The sequence below is a fragment of the Rana temporaria genome, chromosome 1 (genome assembly GCF_905171775.1).
Source record: "Rana temporaria chromosome 1, aRanTem1.1, whole genome shotgun sequence".
Lineage (NCBI taxonomy): Eukaryota > Metazoa > Chordata > Amphibia > Anura > Ranidae > Rana > Rana temporaria.
The window spans coordinates 402186195-402210888 of NC_053489.1; the positions used below are offsets into that span (position 1 = coordinate 402186195).

General features: G+C 46.1%; 1 protein-coding gene across 1 annotated transcript in view; it reads right to left on the bottom strand.

Annotated features, from left to right (window-relative positions):
* LOC120913440 (phospholipid-transporting ATPase IC-like) overlaps positions 1-24694 on the bottom strand; it is a 181892-nt gene that overhangs the window by 29723 nt on the left and 127475 nt on the right. Inside the window, exons 19-20 of the mRNA XM_040323369.1 lie at positions 17265-17348; positions 1225-1461 (exon numbers count right to left, since the gene is read on the bottom strand). Coding sequence (XP_040179303.1) covers positions 1225-1461; positions 17265-17348 — 321 coding nt within the window. The remainder of the gene's footprint in view (positions 1-1224; positions 1462-17264; positions 17349-24694) is intronic.

Here is a 24694-nt window from a genome sequence, read left to right on the forward strand (position 1 = left end):
ACTGAAGGTTTTGCATGGCCTTCACAATCTCCTGACCTCAACATAATTGAAAATCTATGGATAGACCTTAAAAGAGCAGTGTGTGACAGACAGCCCAGAAATCTCAAAGAACTGGAAGACTTTTGTAAGGAAGAATGGGCAAAGATACCTCAAACAAGAATTGAAAGACTCTTGGCTGGCTACAAAAAGCGTTTACAAGCTGTGATACTTGCCAAAGGGGACAGTACAAGATATTAACTCTGCAGGGTGCCCAAACTTTTGCAGACGCCATTTTTTTGAAAAACAAGATTTTCCTATTTTGTCCACCCTCCTCCTCTTACACAAATGCTAAAAGAAGTAGTTCATACATGCACGGTTAAAAGCAGGAAGCAGAACGTACATGTGTTATGAGAAAACATGGTTACCATGTACATATCCAGTTATAGATGGGAAGCACATACCTCCCAAAATTTTGAGATGGGAATGAGGGACACCTACTAACAAACGTATGTAGGCATAGGACACGTCCCCTCCCACACTCCCTTAAAGGAGAATTAATTAAAAAAAAATAATAATTACCTATTCCTTTATATTGGCTTTTAAAATGTAAAAAATGCAGCAATTTAGAAATTGGACGAAAAGTTTAGCACTGGGAAACACTTTTTGAAAGATAAAAAGTGTGTTTTATATACAACTATATAGATCAGATCGAAATGAGGGACAAATAAAGAGGAAAGAGCGACAGAGGGACATTGCTCCAAATCAGGGACAGTCCCTCGAAATCAGGGACAGTTGGGAGCTATGGAAGCATGTTTTCAGAACCTTCACACATATATCTTGTTCTGTGCAGCTAGTCTTGCAATCTGCACACATTTTCTACTCTGCACAGTAAAACACAGACAACACCAGTAATTTCCTGGTTCAGGATTTCGGCTTGTTAAATCACCTCTTCACCTCCAGCTTGGTCATTGAGCAATTAATCAGCAACATTACTTTTCCCTATATTCACAGAAAGTAACAAATTGTAACCTGGAAGTGAACAAATGACCTAACAGGATACACCTGATGTGGCAGAGATGTGTAAATCACAAAGATGGTTCTACGGAATTATAAATCCTTTGTCAGGTAAAACAGTCAGCAGCCATATACAGTATGTACAGTATTTAAACTGCGTATTCATCCGTTTGAACGCATATGTCATTCACCTTCTCTACCACATCCCATGGATCTAAGCGGTTTTCTTACCTCGGCCAATGTTGCAAAAAAGTAGATGTTGCTCATGGTATACACAAAAACTTGGTGATCAAATATGCCTCCTGGTCCTGCTGAATCATAGAAAGCAAAATATGGAAGGAAGAACATAACAAATGAAGTGTAGATGCCATAAAGGATGTTTGCAAAGATCCTAAAACCAAGCCACGTGTCCTTCTGGCCAATTATGTACAGACGAGGATGCTGAAGACTTGTTCTACTATCCACATCCTACGAAAAAAGACAACATTACAGTTTGTTAAATTCTGTCAGTGTTTATTCTGGGCTTATATTTTAATACCATTTATAATTTAATAGTTGACACAGGGGCGTCTTAATGGCATCATGGGCCCCTGGGCAAAGTAATGCTTTGGGGCCCCTACAATGGAGACAGTGCAGGTAAACCATCATCAAGTAGGTAGGAGGCAGACAAGTGGAGCTTTCCCTTTTGGGTGGAGCTCTGCAATAACTACATTCATTCTGTACAGCAAAGAAACAGTGGGAAAAATACTACATAAAGTAACAAAGCCTCCCCAGCACTCTGACCCCTCTACACTCCAGATATACCCCCCCAGCACTCTGACCCCTTTACACTCCAGATATCCCCCAGCACTCTGACCTCTCTACACTCCAGATATCCCCCCCAGCACTCTAACCCCTCTACACCCCAGATATCCCCCCAGCACTCTGACCACTCTACACCCCAGATATCCCCCCAGCACCCTGACCACTCTACATCCCAGGCATCCCCCAGCACTCTGACCCCTCTACACCCTAGATATCCCCCCAGCACTCTGACCCCTCTACACCCTAGATATCCCCCCAGCACTTTGACCCCTCTACACCCTAGATATTCCCTGAGCACTGTAACCATATACCATAAGCCACCCCTTGTACTGTGACCCCACTACATCCCTGATGCTCTCTTTACTGTGGCCTTTTTACATTCCTGATACCTCTAGCACTATAGCCACCCAAACTACCCCAAGCATTGCTACCCCTATACACCCAGACCCCCCCCCAAGCATTGTTTTCCCACATATACCCTTGATATCCCCCAGGACCATTATTCCATCCATGTAGTGCCCCCTTTTTCAGTGGAGATACAGTGCATGTAAACTTCTGGCTCTGTGCCCACCTCCAGCACTACACTGCACCCAGATCCTACCCCGCAGCCTTTGAGTCCCAAGCATTCAAGCTGCATGGGATGGGGTAAGAGCATCACTGGCGCTCCGGCCCTGCCCCTTTCCTGCTGGCTGTGAAATAATAGGTATTGTTCTGCACAGCACGGCGCACCACTGCCAGCCTGCCTCCTCTGTGTATCCATCACTCTCAGTGCCAATATGGGGCCCCCAATTTCGGGGCAGCGTGGGCTCAAGGACCAGCTGCTTTTGGGAAAGGGCAGGGCCCCCCCCCATGCAGCTGGGGCCCCTGGGCAGTGCCCAGGTGTGCCCTCTCATTAAGACAGCTCTGAGTTGACATAGTTAAAGGGGTGGTTCACCCTAAAAACTACTTTTTTTTATTACACTTGCCCCCCACATTACAATACGATTAAGGCTATTATTATTTTTTTGATGCTGTACATACCTTTGTACAGCATATTCACCTGTTGCGAGTCCCGCGGGAGTGGGCGTTCCTCACATGTCTGTGATTGACATTTTGACCAAAAACGAGCTCCCCCCGTCGCGTAAGCCGCGTCACGATTGGCGAAAGGAGCCGAACGGCGATGCGCATGCGCAGTATAGCGCCGACTCGCCGTTCGGCTCCTTTCGCCAACCGTGACGCGGCTTACGCGACGGGGGGGAGCTCATTTTTGGTCAAAATGTCAATCACAGACATGTGAGGAACGCCCACTCCCGCGGGACTCGCAACGGGTGAATATGCTGTACAAAGGTATGTACAGCATCAAAAAAATAATAATAGCCTTAATCATATTGTAATGTGGGGGGCAAGTGTAATAAAAAAAAGTAGTTTTTAGGGTGAACCACCCCTTTAAAGCTAAATCATTTTATTCCATAAGGCAGGTTGCATTTTCTTTCCTGAAAAATATCCCAAATATTAAAAGCTACATATTATGCTCCTCTCCAATTAAATCAAGAGGTGGCTTATGACCTCTTGTTTCTGGGCACAGAACTCTTTACTAGTGATGATGGCATCAGGAGAATAACTGATTAGGCTGAATAATTGCACACATATCTGTCTAATCTGAGAAACACTCTACTTAGGAACCAATACATAGAAAAAAATAAAATGAATAATTAAATCTGTATGCATACATTTAGGCAAATAAAAAATTCACAATTTACATGTTTATAAAGCACCTCGCTCGATCATTTAAAATTTTTATGCAAAAAATTTACATTTTATGCTAAAAATACATCTACTGGTGGGATAATAATTTGAGCAGTGAGTAAGAAAAAAAGACAATAAAACACATGTGGGATTTGATGAAGTTAAGCAGCCACAGAAAGCAGCTCAACTTAATTTTATTGCCGTTTATTTTTGCAGCAAGCAGTCAGCCTTTGAAATACACATTTCTTAACAACTGGCAGAATGGTGTTACATGGAAAATAAGTTATTGCAAGATACTGTACATTCAAGGTACCACACTGACCTAATAAATCCTTTACAATAGCTGAAGCTAGTAAATCTATCCTTACACATAAACAAATGTCAATCTATTCTTAATGTCCCCTTCTAAATGTTTTAACATTTGACAGTTTCCTCTCTTTGCCACCATAAGCCCCATCTAGTGTACTAGATTCTAAACATCTATTCTGAAAAAAATTGTTTTTTCTGCATTTTGGTAACCATACCGACCTTTGTAATATACATATACATGGCTATATAAAGAAATAATATGTATTAACTGTCTTACCTGCTGAAATATTTGTAATTCTGTTCAAACAGTCCTTAAGACAACCTTTTCTAATATGAATTGATGCCTGCTGCAGAAATGCCCATGAGACAGTAACTGCTCTAGTGTAGTGCACTTTTATAGGGAAAGGAGGAACCCTGTCCTTAAAGCGGAGTTTCACTCACTTTTACAAGGTGGTCTTAAACTAAAGACCACTCCTCCACCCCTCGTTTTTTGATATCTATCTATCTATCTATCTATCTATCTATCTATCTATCTATCTATCTATCTATCTATCAATCTATCTATATATATACTGCTCAAAAAAATTAACAACAGGTGCACTAGATGGGCAACAATGAGACGACCTCCAAAACAGAAATGTTTTTTCAGGTGGAGCTGTCTGACATTTTTTTCCCCTACTCATCTTTTCTGACTATTTTACACTAGTTTTGCATCTGGCTAGGGTCAGTGTCACTACTGCTAGCACAAGGCGATACTTGGACCCTAAAAAGGTTGCACAGGCAGTCCAACTCCTCCATGATGGCACATCAATACGCGTCATTCCCAGAAGGTTTGCCGTGTCTCCCAGCACAGTCTCAAGAGCATGGAGGAGATTCCAGGAGACATGCAGTTACTCTAGGAGATCTGGACAGAGCCGTAGAAGGTCCTTAACCCATCAGCAGGACCGGTATCTGCTCCTTTGTGCAAGGAGGAACAGGATGAGCAGGGCCGATCCTAGGGTCACATGCGCCTGGGTGCAGAAATATTTCTGGCGCCCCCTACAAGGGCGTGGTCACCTTACTAACCCCTCCCCCTTTACAAATGTTTCTATGGCAACGATTCAAACACAGAGATGCTCCCCTAAGGAGTCATTGTTGCCCTGGGATCCTCCCATGATCTCTTAACAATAAACAAAATACAGGAAGAGAAGCAGAGTACTCTTGGACCTGGAGGGAGGTCTCTCTAATGGACACAGAGAGGGTTAGAGAGTCTGTTTAGAAAGAGCCCTAGACATAATACAGGAGTTGGTCAGAGACTTCCAACATGATACAAGAGATGGTCAGAGAATGCAGACATGGTACAAGAGATCAATGCAGCCTCATCAGTGCCCATCAAATGCAGCCTACCATTGCTCACCAATTGTAGCCTACCAGTGCCCACCAAATGCAGGCTACCAGTGCCCACCAAATGCAGCCTACCAGTGCCCACCAATTGTAGCCTACGGCCGCGTACAGACGAGCATACATGTACGATGAAACCGGTCCGCCGGACCGTTTTCACCGTACATGTATGCCCGGGGATTTCTGTATGGTGGCTGTACTCACCATCATACAGAAATCCGCGCGTAAACAATACGCGGGGCGTGTCCGCGCCGTCGCCGCGACGATGACGCGGCGACGTGGGCGGCCCTGCCAGTTAAATGCTTCCACGCATTCGTCGAAGTCATTCGACGCATGCGAGGGATGGCGGGCGCTCGGACATGTACGGTAGGTCTGTACAGACGACCGAACATGTCCGAGCGGGCAGGATTTCAGCGGGCTGTTTTAAAACAAGTCCAGAAATATTTGCCCGCTGGGAAAAGGCCTGGCGGGCAAATGTTTGCTGGAATCCTGCCCGCTCGGGCCTACACACGACCAAACATGTCTGCTGAAACTGGTCCGCGGTCCAGTTTCAGCAGACATGTTCGGTCGTCTGTACGGGGCCTACCAGTGCCTACCAAATGCAGCCTACCAGTGCCCACCAATTGTAGCCTACCAGTGCCCACCAAATGCAGCCTAACAGTGCCCACCAATTGTAGCCTACCAGTGCCCACTAAAGGCAGCCTAACATTGCTCACCAATTGTAGCCTACCAGTGCCCACCAATTGCAGTCTTATTAGTGCCCACCAAATGCAGCCTACCATTGCGGACCAATTTAACCTACCAGTGCCCATCAAATGCAGCCTACCAGTGCCCACCAAATGCAGCCTACCAGTGCCCACCAATTGTAGCCTACCAGTGACCACCAAATGCAGCCTAACATTGCTCACCAATTGTAGCCTACCAGTGCCCACCAAATGCAGCCTACCAGTGCCCACCAATTGTAGTCTACCAGTGCCCACCAAATGCAGCCTAACATTGCTCACCAATTGTAGCCTACCAGTGCCCACCAATTGCAGTCTTATTAGTGCCCACCAAATGCAGCCTACCATTGCTGACCAATTGTAGCCTACCAGTGCCCATCAAATGCAGCCTTACCGGTGCCCATCAATGCAGCCTCACTGGTGCCCATCAATGCAGCCTCACCGGTGCCCATCAATGCAGCCTCACCAGTGCCCACCATCAATGCAGCCTCACCAGTGCAGCTTATCAATGGCTAACAGTGTGGCCTCATCAGTGCCTATCAGTGTAGCATATCGGTGCTGCCTTATCAGTGCAGCTTAAGGCTACTTTCACACTGAGGCACTTTGCAGTTGCTATAGCGCTAAACATAGCGGCTACAAAGCTGGCAGGACGGTAAAAAAAGTCCTGCAAGCCGCATCTTTGAGGCACTGTATGAGCGCTGTATACACCGCTCCTACAGCTCCACTGGCCATTGAAATCAATGGGCAGCGCTGCCAGGGTGGTTTTAACCCTTTTTTGGCCGCTAGCGGGGGTTAAAAGTGCCCAAATAGCACCGCAAAAAACGTCAGTAAAGCGCCGCTAAAAATAGCAGCGCTTTACCGCTGATGCCTCAGTGTGAAAGTAGCCTTAGAGTGCCGCCTAATCAGTGGCAATGAGTGCAGCCTCAACCTCCTTAATGAGTTTGCATTGATTTCAGCATGCATTGCATGGAACACTTTGCACATGCTGAAATCAATGCAAACTCATTAAACAGACCACATTCATTGAAAGTTCATTAATATGCAGATCATGCTATTGCAATAAAGTGATCCATGCATGCAAACCCATTAAACACCTTCAGTGAAAGTTCATGTACTGCAAAGTTTGCAAAACATGAACTTTCACCGAAGAGAGACTGTTTAATGACTTTGCATGCATGGATCACTTTATTGCAATAGCATATTACATTGTACCTGCTCTCCTTAGCAGGGGGTTCCCCTTGTGCTTCTCTCTCTCCTCGTCCCCCTCATGTCATCAGACAGTCCCCCCCCTCCCAAGAGAGGATGCAGTCATGAACAGCCAGCCACACGAAGGGGGTGGGCAGAACTTTAGTCTCCGCCTCCGCCAGTCTAATTTGTAATCCACCATGTCAGTCATCATCATCGGCCGCTTATAGAGAGCGCTCCGTACTACCCCCCCCGCCCCCATCCCCCCGGCCAAGCATGCCGCCGCAAATACACAATAAATATAAGCACAATACACACAAGTACCGCTACAGCAAGCTGGCCGCCGCACTGCACAGTCTAAAAAAAAAAAAGTAAAACAGGCTGAGGCAGCGCCATGGCCGTTTTATCAATAAGGTAGGCAGCCCCCCCTCCCGGCCCAGTCCAACCCCTGAACTGAACATGATCACGGCGCCCTCGCGACTCGTCCAGGATGAAAAAAATCGACGCTCACCACCAGGGCAGCTACAGCAGGAAAAGCACAATCATGATTAGTTGGCAACACACTCGGGACCAATGGTGCTCCTGATGCTTTGGCGCCCCCTCCCCTCTGGCGCCTGGGTGAGGTGCACCCTGTGCACCCCGTCTCGGATCGGCCCTGAGGATGAGCACTGCCAGAGCCCTACAAAATGACCTCCAGCAGGCCACTGGTGTGAATGTCTCTGACTAAACAATCAGAAACAGACTTCATGGGGGTGGCCTGAGGGCCCAACCTCCTCTAGTGTGCTCTGTGCTCACTGCCGGACACTGTGGAGCTTGATTGGCATTTTACATTGAACACCAGAATTGGCAGGTCCGCCACTGGTGCCCCATGCTTTTCAAAGATGAGAGCAGGTTCACCCTGAGAATATGTGAAAGACGTGAAAGGGTCTGGAGAAGCCGCAGAGAACTTTATGCTGCCTGTAACATCGTTCAGCATGATCGGTTTGGTGGTGGGTCAGTGATGGTCTGGGGAGGCATATCCATGAAGGGAGGCACAGACCTCTACAGGCTACACACTGGCACCCTGACTGCCATTAGGTATCTGGATGAAATCCTTGGACCCATTGTCAGAACCTACGCTGGTACAGTGGGTCCTGGGTTCCTCCTGGTGCACGACAATGCCTGGTCTCATGTGGCAAGAGCATGCAGCCAGTTTCTGGAGGATGAAGAAATTGATACCATTGAATGGCCCCCACGCTCATCTGACCTAAATCCAAAAGAACACCTCTGGGATATTATGTTTCGGTCCATCCGGTGCCGCCAGGTTGCACCTCAGTCTGTTCAGGAGCTCAGTGATGCTCTGGTCCAGATCTGGGAGGAAAAACCCCAGGACATCATCCGTCGTCTCATTAGGAGCATGCCCTGATGTTGTCAGGCATGCATACAAGCACTTGGGGGCCATACAAACTACTGAGGACCATTTTGAGTTGTTGCAATGAAATTTCAGCAAAATGGACTAGCTTGCTGCATAATTTTTTCAATTTGATTTTTTCGGGGTGTCTTTGAATTCAGCCCTCTGTAGGTGGATAATTTTCATTTCCATCAAATGATGTGCCATCCTTTCATTCCGAACACATTACCCAGTCCATATCAATATAGATATCCAGCATGAGATTTTTGCCTGTTGAGATCTGATATGTTTTCAAAGTGTTTTGAGCAGTGTATATGAATATATATATATATATATATATATATATATATAAAAAGAATAATCAAAAAAACTAAAAACATAAACAGAAGTGCTTCAGGCAGTGTCCAGGCAGGGGTCCTAAAGAGATTTAAAGTGTGCAACTTCCACCACACTCTCCAGATCCACCACGTGTGAACACTCTCCCCATAGGTGTTCAAACTCACCAAAATGACTTGGATAGCTGGCCTTTCAATTAAATATATTCATCAAATATACACTACTGCGGTCTGCTTCTATCAAGGAGCCACTTGGATGGATTGAGCCTCAGATATAACAAAAAAAAAACAAAAGAGGCAAACATAGCGTGATTTGCACCAAAACTGTGCAGGACCCTTTTTTGGAGTGGATGGGTTTTTACACCTATGCAATCCACTTCCTGCAATCTGCAAACCAATATGGGGGCATCATTAATTTTACATTGACACCCGTAACAGTTTGCAAAGGGCTGCGTGAATGGCCGACAAGCAACATGCAATGCAGGAATCACGTCAATTCCTGCATTGCATATATGTGAACTAGGACTCAAGTGGGTTTACACTGATGTACTGTGGTTCAGTTGCAGTGCCGGTGTATACACAGATTTCCTGCATTTATCTCCATTTTCACTACAGTCCCACAGACTTCTATTAGATTACACATTTTTGCAACATTTTCTGAAAGCGCACCAAATGTTCTCTATACTGAATTGTGGGGGTTGTGTAATGTAAAGGAGTCCAGAGGTGCAGGGTGCTGTGTAATGTAAAGGAGTCCAGAGGTGCAGGGGGTTGTGTAATGTAAAGGAGTCCAGAGGTGTAGGGTGCTGTGTAATGTAAAGGAGTCCAGAGGTGCAGGGTGCTGTGTAATGTAAAGGGGTCCAGAGGTGTAGGGTGCTGTGTAATGTAAAGGAGTCCAGAGGTGCAGGGGGTTGTGTAATGTAAAGGAGTCCAGAGGTGTAGGGTGCTGTGTAATGTAAAGGAGTCCAGAGGTGCAGGGTGCTGTGTAATGTAAAGGGGTCCAGAGGTGTAGGGTGCTGTGTAATGTAAAGGGGTCCAGAGGTGCAGGGGGTTGTGTAATGTAAAGGAGTCCAGAGGTGCAGGGGGTTGTGTAATGTAAAGGGGTCCAGAGCTGTGTAATGTAAAGGAGTCCAGAGGTGCAGGGTGCTGTGTAATGTAAAGGAGTCCAGAGTGCTGTGTAATGTAAAGGGGTCCAGAGGTGCAGGGGGTTGTGTAATGTAAAGGAGTCCAGAGCTGTGTAATGTAAAGGAGTCCAGAGGTGCAGTTGTGGAGAGGGTGTACACAGTAGTAACAAAGAGATATTGAAAGATGCAGGGGGCACAGTCGGCTTTTTTTACATTTTAACTTGGGGGGCGCGTTTTTAACCCCCCGCTATCGGTCAATAAAAGGGTTAAATGCGACTGTGTATCGCCGCTGCCGAAGCGCCCCCCCCCCCTGAAAAAATTTCAGCGGACGCCCATGCCCTCCGGGGAGAACACTGTGGGATAAACTTTTTTGGGAGAACTGAAGGGATTCCTCCTATGCATTGGTGGCCACTAATGTGAGGTAATGAAGAGGGGGAGGGGTGCTCCAGCCCAAGAGACCTGGTCAGGGCCTATACAACATACAAAAACATACTTGGGGGGCATACCGGGGTACTTTGTCGCAGTAAGTGGGCTTAGCACCATATGACCATATAGTGTGACCAAACCCCTGTATTTTTTAATATGTTCAGGTGTTTTTAACTAGCTTTGTAGGATAAATGTAATTTTTGCATGTGTGCGCTATAATCTGTTTTGTACTGTATTTGGTCTTATAGCAGCACCATCTTAGATGTATAGCATTTTTAGGGTGTGCCCCCCAAGTATGTTTTTGTATGTTGTATATGCCCTGACCAGGTCCCTTGGGCTGAAGCACCCCTCCCCCTCTTCATTACCTCACATTAGTGACCATCAGTGCATAGGAGGAATCCCTTCAGTTCTCCCACATAGAGAAGTTTATCTCCCATGGTTGAGACACAGGTTCTTTCATTCTATTAACAGGGTAGGACCCACAAATTCTGGGTACTTTGTCGCAGTAAGTGGGCTTAGCACTAAATGACCATATAGTGTGACCAAACCCCCGTATTGTTGAATATGTTCAGGTGTTTTTAACTAGCCTTGCAGGATAAATGTTATTTTTGCAAGTGTGCAATAATCTGTTTTGTAATGTTCCTCAAATGGTGGCGCTCTCAGAATTCCAATCCACGCTCAGGCCAGAAATAATCTACACTCAGCTCCTCATGGGAAGTAGACCAAAAAGACTTGCATAGTGTAAAAAAGTTTTATTTTTAAAAAACAGCCTAATAATTAAAAAATGTATAGAAAGAGACCGCTTGCCTGAAAGCTATAACTACAGGCAAGACGAACCTCCACTTAAAAGAAAAACATTCACATTAACGGTACAGAGCGAATAATTCTGGAATGACTAAACCAAACAAATAAAAACAAAAATAGACACATGGGAGGCGAGATGACCAAATTTCCTATGGAGGGCACCCACAGGGCCCTTCAAGCACATACATAAAGTATACAGCCGAACATGGAGAAAGAACAAGGATATATAATATATAAACAGCCTCAGTGGGATAAATCATTACATGTGGCAGCAGTTCCCAGCCAGGTGTCCGAAATCTTGCCATATTTGGCCGGGAAGCCCCTATGAGCATAGATTTCCTTTTTGTATGGCAGCATACAGTTAACCGCAGAGATTCACTCCGGGAAGGGAAGGCGGCATGGCCTGAAGCCACCTCTGTGCTATGAGCAGTCTGGCTATAAAAAGCGACTCTTGGAGAAATATCTTGTGGTATTTATCCAAGTCTGGGTCTGGAAACACCCCCAACAGGCATTGTTTAGGGCATAATGTCAGGGGAGACCCCATCTCATCATGGATGAATTTCACTATGTGCAGCCAGTAATCTTGTATTACCGGGCATGACCAGAGAAGGTGAAAGAAGGTACTGGAGGGACTATCACATCTGGGGCACAGTGGGTTGTGGTCGGGTTTATATTTGGCCATACGGATAGAAGTTAGGTAAGATCTGTGTAAAATATAAAGATGAGTAAGACGATCTGACAATTTGGTTGAGACTTTTTGCTGGTTTCCAGAGCTTCCTCTCATTCGTCATCCTCCAGCTCCTCCACATTCCCAGACCAACGATCTTTGAACTTATAAGCCAAAATAGCAGCCGAAGGACGAAGGAGAGAGGAATAGAACACTGAAATAAGCTTTTGGGAGTCCTGCTCCACAATAGAGTAAAGAATATCAAGCTGTTCAACGTTAGGAGACACATCACCAAATTGGGTCCGAAGAGCATGGCGGAGCCGGAGGTAGCGAAAATGCATAGAGTTGGGAAGGTTGAATCCGTCCTTGAGCTGTTGAAATGATTTCAAAACAGTGCCATGATAGACATCAGACAAATACCTCACCCCCTGATTAAGCCACAGAACCTGGTCCGGGACAGTAAGCAACTCGCTTAGGCTGGGGTTATCCCATAAGGGTATATGAGAATGAGTAGGCAAGACTTTCAGCCTGCGCCCCACCACTTCCCAGATTTTGCAGTGGTGGTAAAGCAACTTCCCAGTGTCCAAGCACCCCCCATGTCCCTAAAGAGAACCTGCAAAGGGTGAGTAATCCCGGGAATGCGGGGGGAGCATACTAGCGCAAGGTAGAGGTCTCTGTCATGTTTGTCTAGGTAGAAGAAGTGCGATAGTTGCACCTCCAGGTAGTATAAGTTAAAATCAGGTAATTCTGCGCCCCCTAACTCAACGGGATTCTTCAATGCCTCCAGGACAGCTTGTGTCGGGCCGTGCCCCACACAAACGAATTAAGGATAGCCTCAATGGATTTAAAGAGTCTGAGAGGAAGATATCCAGGGGCATGCCAAAGTACATACAAAAATTTGGGAAGAAGAACCATTTTGATTAAGTTCACACGCCCCATCACACCCAGTGGTAGCTTAGCCCAGGTCTGTGTTTTGGATTTTAAAAACTCCATAAGTGGTTCTATATTAAGAGCGACATAATCCTCAGGGGATTTAGAAACCCGGATCCCAAGATACTTTAGGGAGCTAACCCTAAGGAGAAGGGAGGAGGTCTGAAGTTCCGTGGGCACACTCACATCTATAGGAAGGATTTGGGATTTGTCCCAGTTGATCCGCAGACCAGAGTAGTGGCCAAAGGCTCGGATAACCTCTAGGGCAGCCTGCAAGGCGTGACCGGCATCAGCTAAGAAGAGAAGCATATTGTCAGCGTATAAACTCTCCACCAGCTCCCTGCAACGAATACCCCGAACACCCGGGTGCGCTCTGAGGGAAGATGCCAGGGGCTCCACGACCAAAGCATACAATAACGGGGACAGGGGGCACCCCTGTCTGGTTCCCCTAGACAGGGGAAAAGGGGCTGAGACCCGACCATTGACCAAGATCCTGGCGCACGGGTCCTGGTACAGGAGATGGATCGACTTTATAAACTTGGGCCCAAAACCGAAACGTGCCAGGCATTCCCATAGGTAGTCCCACTCGACAGAGTCGAACGCCTTTGCGGCGTCAAGGGACATCACGACTCTAGAGCCCATTTGGTAATGCCCAGTCTGTAAATTCATATGTAGTCTACGCAAATTATATGCCGTGTTTTTAGCAGGCATGAACCCAGTCTGATCGGGGTGAATTAATGTAAGGATCACACCATTTAGACGTAACGCCAGGACCTTGGCCAGGATCTTAATGTCCAGTTGAAGGAGGGATATCGGGTGGTAGGATTAGGGAAGTTCCAAATTCTTGTCGGGTTTGGGGATGAGCACTATATAGGCCTCTCTCATGGAAGGAGGCAGGGAGCCAGATTCAAAAATATGGGAAAATAGCTCTTGGACCAGGCACTCACTATATGTAGTGTAAAATTCCTGGGGAAGACCGTCTGACCCGGGCGCCTTGGAGGGATTTAGTGTGGACAGTGCCCACGTTATTTCATCTACAGAGATGGGAGCCTCAAGAATCTCCACCTGAGATTCTGACAATGTGGGCAGTTCTATGTCGGCCAACATTTCATCTATCTCACCCCTGGGGCTATTAGTGACAGAAGAGTACAATGAGGCAAAGAACTCCTCAGCCACCGCATCAGGATCGGCAATCACAGCACCTCCAGCACTACGGAGGGAAACCACCGTGGGAGGTCTGTGGTCCAGATGGGCCAGGTAAGCCAGGAGCCGCCCCGCGCGTTCTCCACACTCATATGTCCTCTGCTTACTATAGAATATCTTCCTATCTGCTTTCTCAAAAAGGAGACTATTCACCACCCGTGTTTGCAATTTGAATGTATTGGCTGTTGTCGAGGAGGGGCTATAGACAAATGCCCTTTCCGCCTCTGCAATTGACCGATCTGCCTGTCTGACCACCCGGTTCGAAGTCCTCCGGTAACGGGAAATACGCTGGGATAGAATCATGCGAGCATGGGACTTAGAGGAGTCCCAAATAGCCTTGAATGACGCTGTACCCCGATTGACCTGAAAAAAGAAATCCCACTCGGCGCCAGCCTCCTCCAAATCAGGGACAACCGACAGCCAAAAGGGGTTGAGTTTCCAGGTATAAGTCGTAGGGGGGGAGTCAATCCGGAGCTCGATCCAGTAGGAAGCATGGTCAGAGAGAACATGCGGGTTGAACCCCATGTTACCCAAAATAGTAAGGAGGGTTTTAGATGTCAGTATAAGATCAATACGTGACATAGAGTTATGTGTCATCGAGAAGCACGAAAAGGTCCTATCTGATGGATAGCGGTGTCTCCATGTGTCCACAAAATCCAGATCAAGAAGGAGTTTACCGAAACGGCTCTGAGCATGTGCGGGGTCGTCAGGGGTCGTCAGGGGGCATCATAGTTAGCCTATCAAGGTGTCTATGTGCGACGTTATTGAAATCTCCTAACCAAATCGCTGGCACACTGGGGAATTGGGACATAAACGCCAGACCTTCAGTTAGAACTGTAATATATAGCCAGCAACAGTACCTCTAGACCATTCACTTTGGCATGCAGAAATATAAACCTACTAAGGGGATCAGACTGGAGCAAAAGCAGCACAAACTGCGCGGACTTCACCCCGCCGCACCCGGCGGGCGCAATCCACTCGTCGCTCGCACGGAGATCCTACACGGGCCGCCGGTGCCGCATTCTCAAGCCAGGAAGAGACAGCCTCCGGCATTTTAAAGAAATGTGCTCTGTACTCCCCAACGACCCGCAGCCTGGCCAGAAAGAGCATAGCGTAGAAGTAGTGGCGGATCTTCAGCTGGCGCTTGGCTTTGGTGAATAGGGCCCTCTTTTTCTGGACATCCACCGAGAAGTCCGGGAAGACCTTGACCTCGACGTTCTGGAAAGGGATGTTTCCCTTCAGTCTGGTAAGGCGAAGCACAGCATCTCGGTCGCGAAATTAAGCAGCTTGGCTATGAAAGTCTGCGGCGGTGCGCCCTGAGGGAGAGGCTTGGTGGTCAGCCTGTGGGCCCTCTCCACCACAAAAGTGGTAGAGAATTCAGCTCTTCCAAAGGTAGTCACCAGCAGATTTTCCAGGAACGATGGAGGGTCAGAGCTCTCCGCGCCCTCAGGCAGTCCCACAAACCGCAGATTACACCTCCTGAGGCGATTTTCCATGTCATCTTGCTTCGCTAAGACCATGGTGAGCTGGTGTTGTAGCCGCTCAGTCGCGATCTGCAATGGCGGCACCTCGTCCTCCACATGGCTGATTCGGGTCTCCGTCTCAGTAACCCGCTCCCTGAGATTCTGCAGGTCCTGGTGGATAAGCGAGACATCGACCTTCACCTCCTCGATCTTACATGTCAGGGAGCTTTTGCAGTCGGAGATTGCCTCCAGCACCCGCGCCGTGTTTTCTGTCGCAGAGTCTGTCTTCCTCCCCAGCCTCCTTGTCTGTGAGCCAGTATTTGGTGAGCTTCGCGATCGTATCAGAAGCTTTCTTCGGCGGCGACATGTTCCCCCCAGGTGAGAGAGTAAGTGCACCCGGTTTGAATTGTTATAGCAGGCGATTTGAGTCCAGGATAATCAGTAATGGATCTGTGGTGAGCCGAGCTCCCGTATAACACTCCTCACACTATGCCGTCCAGGCCACTCCACGCTGCGGCTCTTACCTCATCATCCCTGTTTGCAGGCTATTGGCTTTTAGGCCATCTCTGTGGGTTTTTTTTCTTTTAAGTGGAGGTTCGTCTTGCCTGTAGTTATACATTTTTTTATTATTAGGCTGTTTTTTAAAAATATTTTTTTTTACACTATGGGAGTCTTTTTGGTCTACTTCCCATGAAGAGCTGAGCGGAGATTATTTCTGGCCTGAGCGTGGATTGGAATTCTGAGAGCGCCACCATTGGAGGAACATAACGGCATCCAGAGGAGCAGTCCATACAAACCCCCCTTGACGTGCCTGTTGCCCCTGCAGGGGTGTCTACGTCCGGGAGAGTGGGGAACAAGTTTTATGGTATCTGGTTTGATCAGAGGATTAAGCAACTAGAATTGGGATTTCAGAAGTCTCTGTGACCTTGGCTATATGTGAAGATTTTAAAAGCGGATCAGCCTCACTATTGATTTGTTGTCTACGCATACACCTGGTGTCATTACTAGGTCTGGCTGTTCAGCACAGTGGAGCTGAGTGATGTGGACTATTATTATGAACTTTATGTATTTATCTTAGTTTAATTGCTCAGATCAGGACGAAGCACTGTATGTTTTCACGTTTATGGCATATCATTCTTGATAATTTACCCAATCACAATTTATTATTATTTTTGCACTGCACACTTAGCCTCTGAGGGGGGATTTCCCTATTTGCTCACCCATCAGGAGGAATATCATTAATTTTATTCACTCACTATTTCACATACGTTGTGGGCAATTAGCTCACCTTATATAGTTTGAGATTACATTGTCATATACCGCACCTAGGCACAGGTGTCAGGGAATCCTGATATACGGGATATATCACCAACTCCTAACCAAGTAGCAGCGCCATTACCCCTACTCATTATTTCACAGTAAAAATGGCCTATGTGCATGAGGCCTAAAGTGTTGAAAATTATAAACTAGATATCACTCTCTGTTGCTCCTCCATCCAGAGTGGAGGCATCCCAAGACAGGGAGTGCTTTACTAGCAGGATCACCAAAGAATCATAAAAAAAAGACAATTATTGCAGCCGCCACATCAGGTAATTGATACGCTGCAATATATGACATTTATCTTTTTGGATGAAATACTGTTTTAAAGCATTCTGGGGTGGGAACTGTTAGGCAATACTGTCCTAGTAGCTTTGCTTTGCCATTTTCTATCTCTTGAAAGTGTCAGCATAACCCTATGTTCCTGAATACTTCATGTGTTCGGTAAAGAAGGAGAAATAAATAATTTTATAGTCATTTTACAACTTACCTTGTCCAGCATCCCCATATAAAGTGCTGGGTAGAAAGTGTAGAGTAAAGCGTTGAAAATTAGGAACCAGATATCACTCACAGCCTGTTAAAATAAGAGTACCATACACAGTAAATATAGCAAATCATTATACACCGAAAATTTGCAGTTGGCAAATGAGTATGGAGCTGTATGTAGTTTATTTAATGTTTGCTCATGTTCTCTCTTTTCAGTCAAACTAAGGTTCTCATCTGTCTATGCTTCTCTATATTTTCAGAACAGTAATAATCAGTAGACAATATGCCTGAAAAAAGGAAAAACTCACAACTCACAGGGATATCCAACCCTGAAATTATTTTGATAAAAACATTGTCATGGCAGATGTTATGATTTGCGGTTTGTATATTTATAGCTACACATTTTTTAAGTTTTTTTAATGTTCTCTACATGGTATCAAGCTCATATATGGTATATTGTTTTTTAGCACCAAAAACAAGTTACCACACCCTTATACCTCGTACACACGATCAGATTGTCGTACGACGTATCGTTCGCATTTTGTTGCATAAAACTAATATCGAATACAACAGTGCTATACGAAAAGTATGATTTTTGGTGTACGATTCTTCAAAAACCTTCCGTGTGCGTAGCTACGTATTTGAAATTATGTCAAATACGTGTGACCCCTGTGTCCTTCTGGAATTCGTCTATCGATTTTTAGCGGACGCATATTGTACTGATTAAACTATTGTCGTACACTGGGCTGTTTGTCCCTTCGGATTTTGTTGGACGGACTGTCGTGATCGGCTGTCGAAAACTGTGTACTAACGATCAGATTATCGAGCGATCTATCCAAAAGTGATTTTTATCATCCGATAATCTGATCGTGTGTACCAGGCATTAGGCTACTTCTCACAAAAGCACTTTAATGCCGTGTACACACGATCGGACATTGCGACAACAAAACCGTGGATTTTTTTCTGACGGATGTTGGCTCAAACTTGTCTTGCATACACACGGTCACACAAATGTTGTCGGAAATTCCGAACGTCAAGAACGCGGTGACGTACAACAGCACTAGAAAAGAAAAGTTCAATACCAGTCGTGTTAGTAGAAGTTTGGTGATAGACGATCAGCGCTTTTCAGCCTCATGCTTTTTAGTCCGTTACAGCGTGACGAATGTGCCATCTCCATTACGAACGCTAGTTTTACCATACCGAGCGCTTCCGTCTCGTACTTGATTCAGAGCATGCATGGAATTTTGTGCGTCAGAATTGGCTACACATGATCGGAATTTCCGACAACAACTTGTTGTTGGAAAATTTGAGATCCAGCTCTCAAACATTTGTTGTCGGAAATTCCGACAGCAAATGTCCGATGGAGCATACACACGGTCGGATTTTCCGACAACAAGCTCACATCGAACATTTGTTGTCGGAAATTCCGACCGTGTGTACGCGGCATAACAGTTGTCTCCTTCTCACTAAGCTTCTTGCTGATGATCTTGTAGCCCATTTCAGCCTTGTGTGGGTCTACAATCTTGGCCCTGATGTCCTTTGACAGCTCTTTGGTCTTGTTGCCCATGATGGTGAGGTTTGAATGGACGAAAGAGATTCTATGGACAGGTATCTTTTATACACATAACGAGTTGTCGTTGAGAGCACCTTCTTAAATTGACAGGACTAATCTGTGTAGCACACGAGCACATACTGTAGTCAGTTTGTGGGAGATAAAATTATTGTTGGTTGGTAGGGGATCAAATACTTATTTTTTTCACTGAACTGCAATCATTTTTATCATATGTTTTTTGGTTGATATTCTGTCTTCTCTATCATTTAAAATACACCTACAAATTATAGATCTTCATTTCTTTGTAAGTGGACAAACTTACACAATCTGCAGGGGATCAAATAATTATTTCCCCCACTGTATTTCAAGTAACTTCATGGCAATAAGGTTTTAGCCCTTCATTTTTTAACTTTTTTTTTACAGAATTATGTAGGTTATGAAGTGTGTATATATATATTTATGGTCGTTACCCTCTGACCGAGAGAGACGTGGATCACATAAACACGCGACAAGACTTACAACATAAATAGACCTGAAGTGTGCCTTGGTGGTCTGGTCAGTATGCCAAGAAAAGGGGGCAAAAGACTCAGATAGGGAAATAGTTTATATTGATTTCTTGTATTTATTGAGCTAGCTTGGTAAAGGCTTGTGCCATTCCTTCATGAGGATTTGGGATGTATGTGGCAAAACAAGGAGACTTCCATCAGCCTGGTATCTTGATTACGTAGTCTGGTACTCCCTGTTGGGAGGCAACTGAGGCTGCTCCAATTCGGAAAGAATGTCCAGAGAACTGACTGGGGTTTGAAGCCCAAGTTATTTAGGAGGATTCTGACATGCTTGACACACTGGCTGACACTCAGGGAGCTGGTTTAGAAAGGGTAGCAACGAGCTACCATCAGATTGGCTGGGTAGATGGAGCAGTAGTGGGTCGAGCACCGTCACTGGGCGTCAGGCGTTGTCAGTCTGAAACAGGTTGATGTCAACCCCAGGGGCCTGTTTGTTGCGTTTGCAGACTGTGAGAGTGTAGTGGTTCGAAAGCGAGTCGGGTGGCGTCGGAGCAGTGTGTGACTGCCGGAGCCGCTGACTAAATTCACTAGGTTGTAGGGAACCGTAGAAGGCCTGGTAGATGGCTGTTGGGTGACTAGACTGGGCAAAGCCCTAAACAGGGAACGAGTAAGGATTTTAGACATGTCCCTAAAGAGGGGACTCTTGAAAGGTAGGCGCTTGCCACTGACTACAGGTTGGTGCTTCTGTATGCCCTGTAGGAGGGACTTGACTGCATGAGCTCGAGAATACTGACGGTTTACTGGGGTCCTGCAGGGACAGGAAATGCTGGATGCCATCTAGATATGGCGTGATAGCATTGAGAAATGGTCAGCTGCATGTGGCAATACGATATGAAGGCTAGGATGTGTCCAACGTTGCCTATTGCTGCTCCGGGGCAAGGGGCCAAAAATTTGCGATTAGTGTTCCAAGCAGTGCGATAGGCCTTCAGTGTGTTGCGTACCAAGGAGTGGTTAATAAGTTGGATTGCGTTGGCGAGATGCGACTTCAGTCCATCGTCAGCAATGTCCATGGTGAGACAGGGATAGTTGTTGGGTCGGCTCCAGGCTCTTGCTGGAAAAAACATCCATTCCAAGGTTGGAATAGGAAAGCGCATCAGCTGCGTTTTGCATTTGCCTGGAAAAGGTCTACATAAGATATTAACTGGTGACGGAGTGACAGCTGCGCGAGCCTGCGCAGGAAGTGATGGGGAGTGACTTAGATCTATCTTAATTAATGATGTCGGCTGTGGCCTGATTGTCTGTGGTGAAGAACAGTGTCTGTCCTGTTCAAGTGTGGTCCCAGACCTGGGCAGCTGCCACGATGGGGTGCAGCACGAGGCGTGATGAAGACTGGGTGAAGCAAAAATTTAAGAGAATTTCTGGGGGCCAAGTTTTGGAGAACCAGTGGCGGCCTAAAAATGGCTGCAAAAGCCTTTGGTGGCTCGGCTGACACTGCCGGGATGAAGATTGAAATGATGTTCTATCAGGTGGGGAAGTTGTCCCACATAGCTAAGTCTGCTACTGATGCTTGGTCTAGTTTGAGAACTTGGACTGGATCTTGCATTGGTGTGAGAAAATCAAGACAATACACAGGTGCTCAACAAGACAATATACATGCACTCGCAGGCCAACGTGCACTCGCAGGCCAACGTGCACTCGCTGGTGCTGGATGAAAACCTGAACTAACCGCAGGGAAAAAAATGAGAAAAGATGAGTGGCCCGCGTGCCACTGAAGATGAATGGCCAACTGGGTGCCACTGTGTGTTTGTGTGGCTGATTGTTTGTCACTGAGGTGTGTTTGCAAGTTTAGTTTGTATTCAGGTTTGCACGTAGGTGCGTGCCGCTAAGTGTTTTATACTACTGCAGACAATATTGTGCGGTTGCAAGGGTGTCAGTGAGTGTCAGGTTGCTGGGACGATATTGTGTGGTGGCAGGGGCCTTGAGTATGAAGGTTTGATGGTATTGGTGGTTGCAAGGGTCTCAGTCTGGTTTGCTGAGATGATATTGCGTGGTTGCAAAGGTCTGGATGATTATGAGGTTTGTTTTGAGATGGCATGGTTGCACAGGTCTCAACAAGTGAGGGGTTGCTGAGACGATGTTGCGTTTTGCAATGGTCTCAAATGAGTGTCGGCCGCTGAGACAACTTTGTATGGCTGCAAGGGTCTGAATGGGTGTCAGGTTGCTGAGACGATTTTGCATTTGCAATGGTCTCAAATCAGTGTCAGGTTGCTAAGATGACTTTGTATGGTTGCTAAGATGACTTTGTATGGCTGCAAAGGTCTGAATGGGTGTCAGGTTGCTGAGATGAGATTGTGTGGTTGCAAAGGTCTAGAAGGGTGTGAGGTAGCTGAGATGATATTACATTTAGCAAGGGTCTCAAATGAGTGTCAAGTTGCTGAGACAATATTCCCCTTTATTTTAATTTTTTTATGAAAACGACTGTGAATGAAACGCTGGTAAACATGAGTTACCGCATCTGGCAGTGTTTACAAGCTGTTACAGGCATTGGCGTTTCGAATGCGTTTTGAATGCCCCTGAACATCCGTCTGAACCCATTTTTTTTTCTACCAACAGCAGTGTACATGAGGCCAAAGATGATTTGTCTGGCTGCAAGGGTCTCAATGAATGCCAGGTTGCTGGGGCGAGACTGTATGGTCACAAAGGTCTTTGACGAGTGGGAGGTTGCTCAAGACAGTATTGCGTGGTTGCAAGGGTCTCGATGAGTGTGGCGCTGCTGAGACGGTATTGTGTTTGCAAGGGTCTGAACTATGGTGTGAGGCTGCTGAGACGGTATTCCGTGGTTGCAAGGGCCTTGATGAGTGTGGGGCTGCTGAGACGGTATTGCGTTTGCAAGGGTCTGAACAATGGTGTAAGGCTGCTGAGACGGTATTGCGTGGTTGCAAGAGTCTTGATGAGAGTGGGGCTGCTGAGACGGTATTGCGTTTGCAAGGGTCTGAACTATGGTGTGAGGCTGCTGAGACGGTATTCCGTGGTTGCAAGGGCCTTGATGAGTGTGGGGCTGCTGAGACGATATTGCGTTTGCAAGGGTCTGAACAATGGTGTAAGGCTGCTGAGACGGTATTGCGTGGTTGCAAGGGTCTTGATGAGTGTGAGGCTGCTGACACGGTATTGCATTTGCGAGGGTCTCAACAATGACTTGAGGCTACTGAGATGGTATTGTGTGGTTGCAAGAGTCTTGATGAGTGTAGGGCTGCTGAGACGATATTGCGTTTGCAAGGATCTCAACAATGGTGTGAGGCTGCTGAGACGATTTTGCATGGTTGCAATGGTCTCAACAGGTGTCAGGTTGCTGGGCCGAGATTGTGTGGTGACAATTTATTTTTTCTGCTTTTTTTTCTTTATTTTTTATTTTTTGCATATTTTTTTTTTTTTTTTTGCGTTTTGTAAGGGTCATGTGTTGCAAGGGTCTTAACAAGGGTGTCAGGCTGCTGAGACAATTTTGTGTGCTTGCAAGAGTCTCCATGAGTGTGGGGCTGCTGACACGGTATTGCGTTTGCAAGGGTCTCAACAAGGGTGTCAGGCTGCTGAGACAATTTTCTGTGCTTGCAAGAGTCTCCATGAGTGTGGGGCTGCTGAGACGGTATTGCGTTTGCAAGGGTCTCAACAAGGGTGTCAGGCTGCGAAGACGAATTTTGCATCGTTGCAATGGTCTCAACAGGTGTCAGGTTGCGGGGCTGAGATTGTGTGGTGGCAATTTATTTTTTTTCTGCACTTTTATATTTCTTTTTTCTTTTTGCGTTTTTTTTTTTTGCCTTTTTTTCTTTTATTTTTTTGCGTTTTTTTTTTTTATATATAATTTTTTGTTTTTGTTTTGTAAGGGTCATGTGTTGCAAGGGTCTTAACAAGGGTGTCAGGCTGCTGAGACGATTTAGTGTGGTTGCAAGAGTCTGGATGAGTGTGGGGCTGCTAAGACGGTATTGCGTTTGCAAGGGTCTTAACAAGGGTGTCAGGCTGTGGAGACGAATTTTGCATCGTTGCAACGGTCTCAACAGGTGTCAGGTTGCTGGGCTGAGATTACGTGGTGGCAATTGTTTTTTAATTTTTTTGCGTTTTATATATTTTTTTCCTTTTTTTTTTTTTTTTTTTTTTTTTTGCATTTTGTAAGGGTCATGTGTTGCAAGGGTCTCAGCAAGGGTATCAGACTGCTGAGATGATTTGCATGGTTGCAAGGTCTCAATCAATAAGAATTGGGTTACTGAGAAAGGATAGACCACTTGGTTTGTTTGTACCTTAAGCAAGAGTATAAGGTAGAAGGACAACGCCTGTTTGAATCGTAGGTTCCATAGGGGCCACTAATGAACGATATGGGAGACAACGAATGGTAGCAAATTGATAGAACATAAAGAATGTAATAACAAATCTTACTTGCGACAGTGGGCAATGCGAGTGAGTTTGCGGCGGACTGTGGCTGAAGTGAAACATGTCGGGAACGTGTAGCGTGATGCCGTGCATGGGGCAAAACAACGAGGTTTGGTGTAGAAAATAGAACACGAGAAGTGCGTATCAATGCTTTGTAAGCTCCACTGCGGGAACCAAACATATGGTACGGGTGACACCATGAGTGGCCACAAATTTGACATGACAAACAAGCTAACGAATAATACCTGGGACAGTGAACGTGCGACTGGGTTTGCTTTGGACTGGAGTGGATGTGCAACACATCCCAAGAGTGTGGCGTGGCGCCATGCATGACACACAGGCAATAACTTTGGTAAATAAATGAGAGAGAAGAGCCGTGTACAAGCAATTCGTAAGTTCCGCTGCGGGAACTAAAACACGACATGGGGGGAACAATGAATGACAATGGTAGAAAGTATGCAATGTATCTGATGCAAAACGGTTGTAAAATGCATGAAATGAATCCGATACCAATTGATAGTAAGGAGTATTGAACGAATCTGATACGAATTGGTTGTAGAGTGTATGCTACCCCTTGCTTTGAAGCCGAACACCTACCAACCACCCATCCCCCCAGGCTAATCAAGTGCAGAGAAGGCACCATGTGAGTCCAATTACCACCTCAATCTGCCAAAGAACCCATACAAACACATGTCAATCTCCAAATGGATTTACAAATGAATCGTATGTTTGGCAGAAGGAAGTTGCAAATGTATTATGCCTGAGCCGAATGATGTTGGAACATGAGCAAAAGTAACTCAGAAGCAGATTTTTTCCCAAAAGGGATGCAGGATAGGAAGCATAACGAATTGTAAGATTGCACGAGATACGAAAAGGTTTGAATCCTACCTGCGACAGTAAGCGGGAACCGCCGGCGAAGACCATGAAGGGAGAAGCCGCAAAGCGCCTTGCGATGTC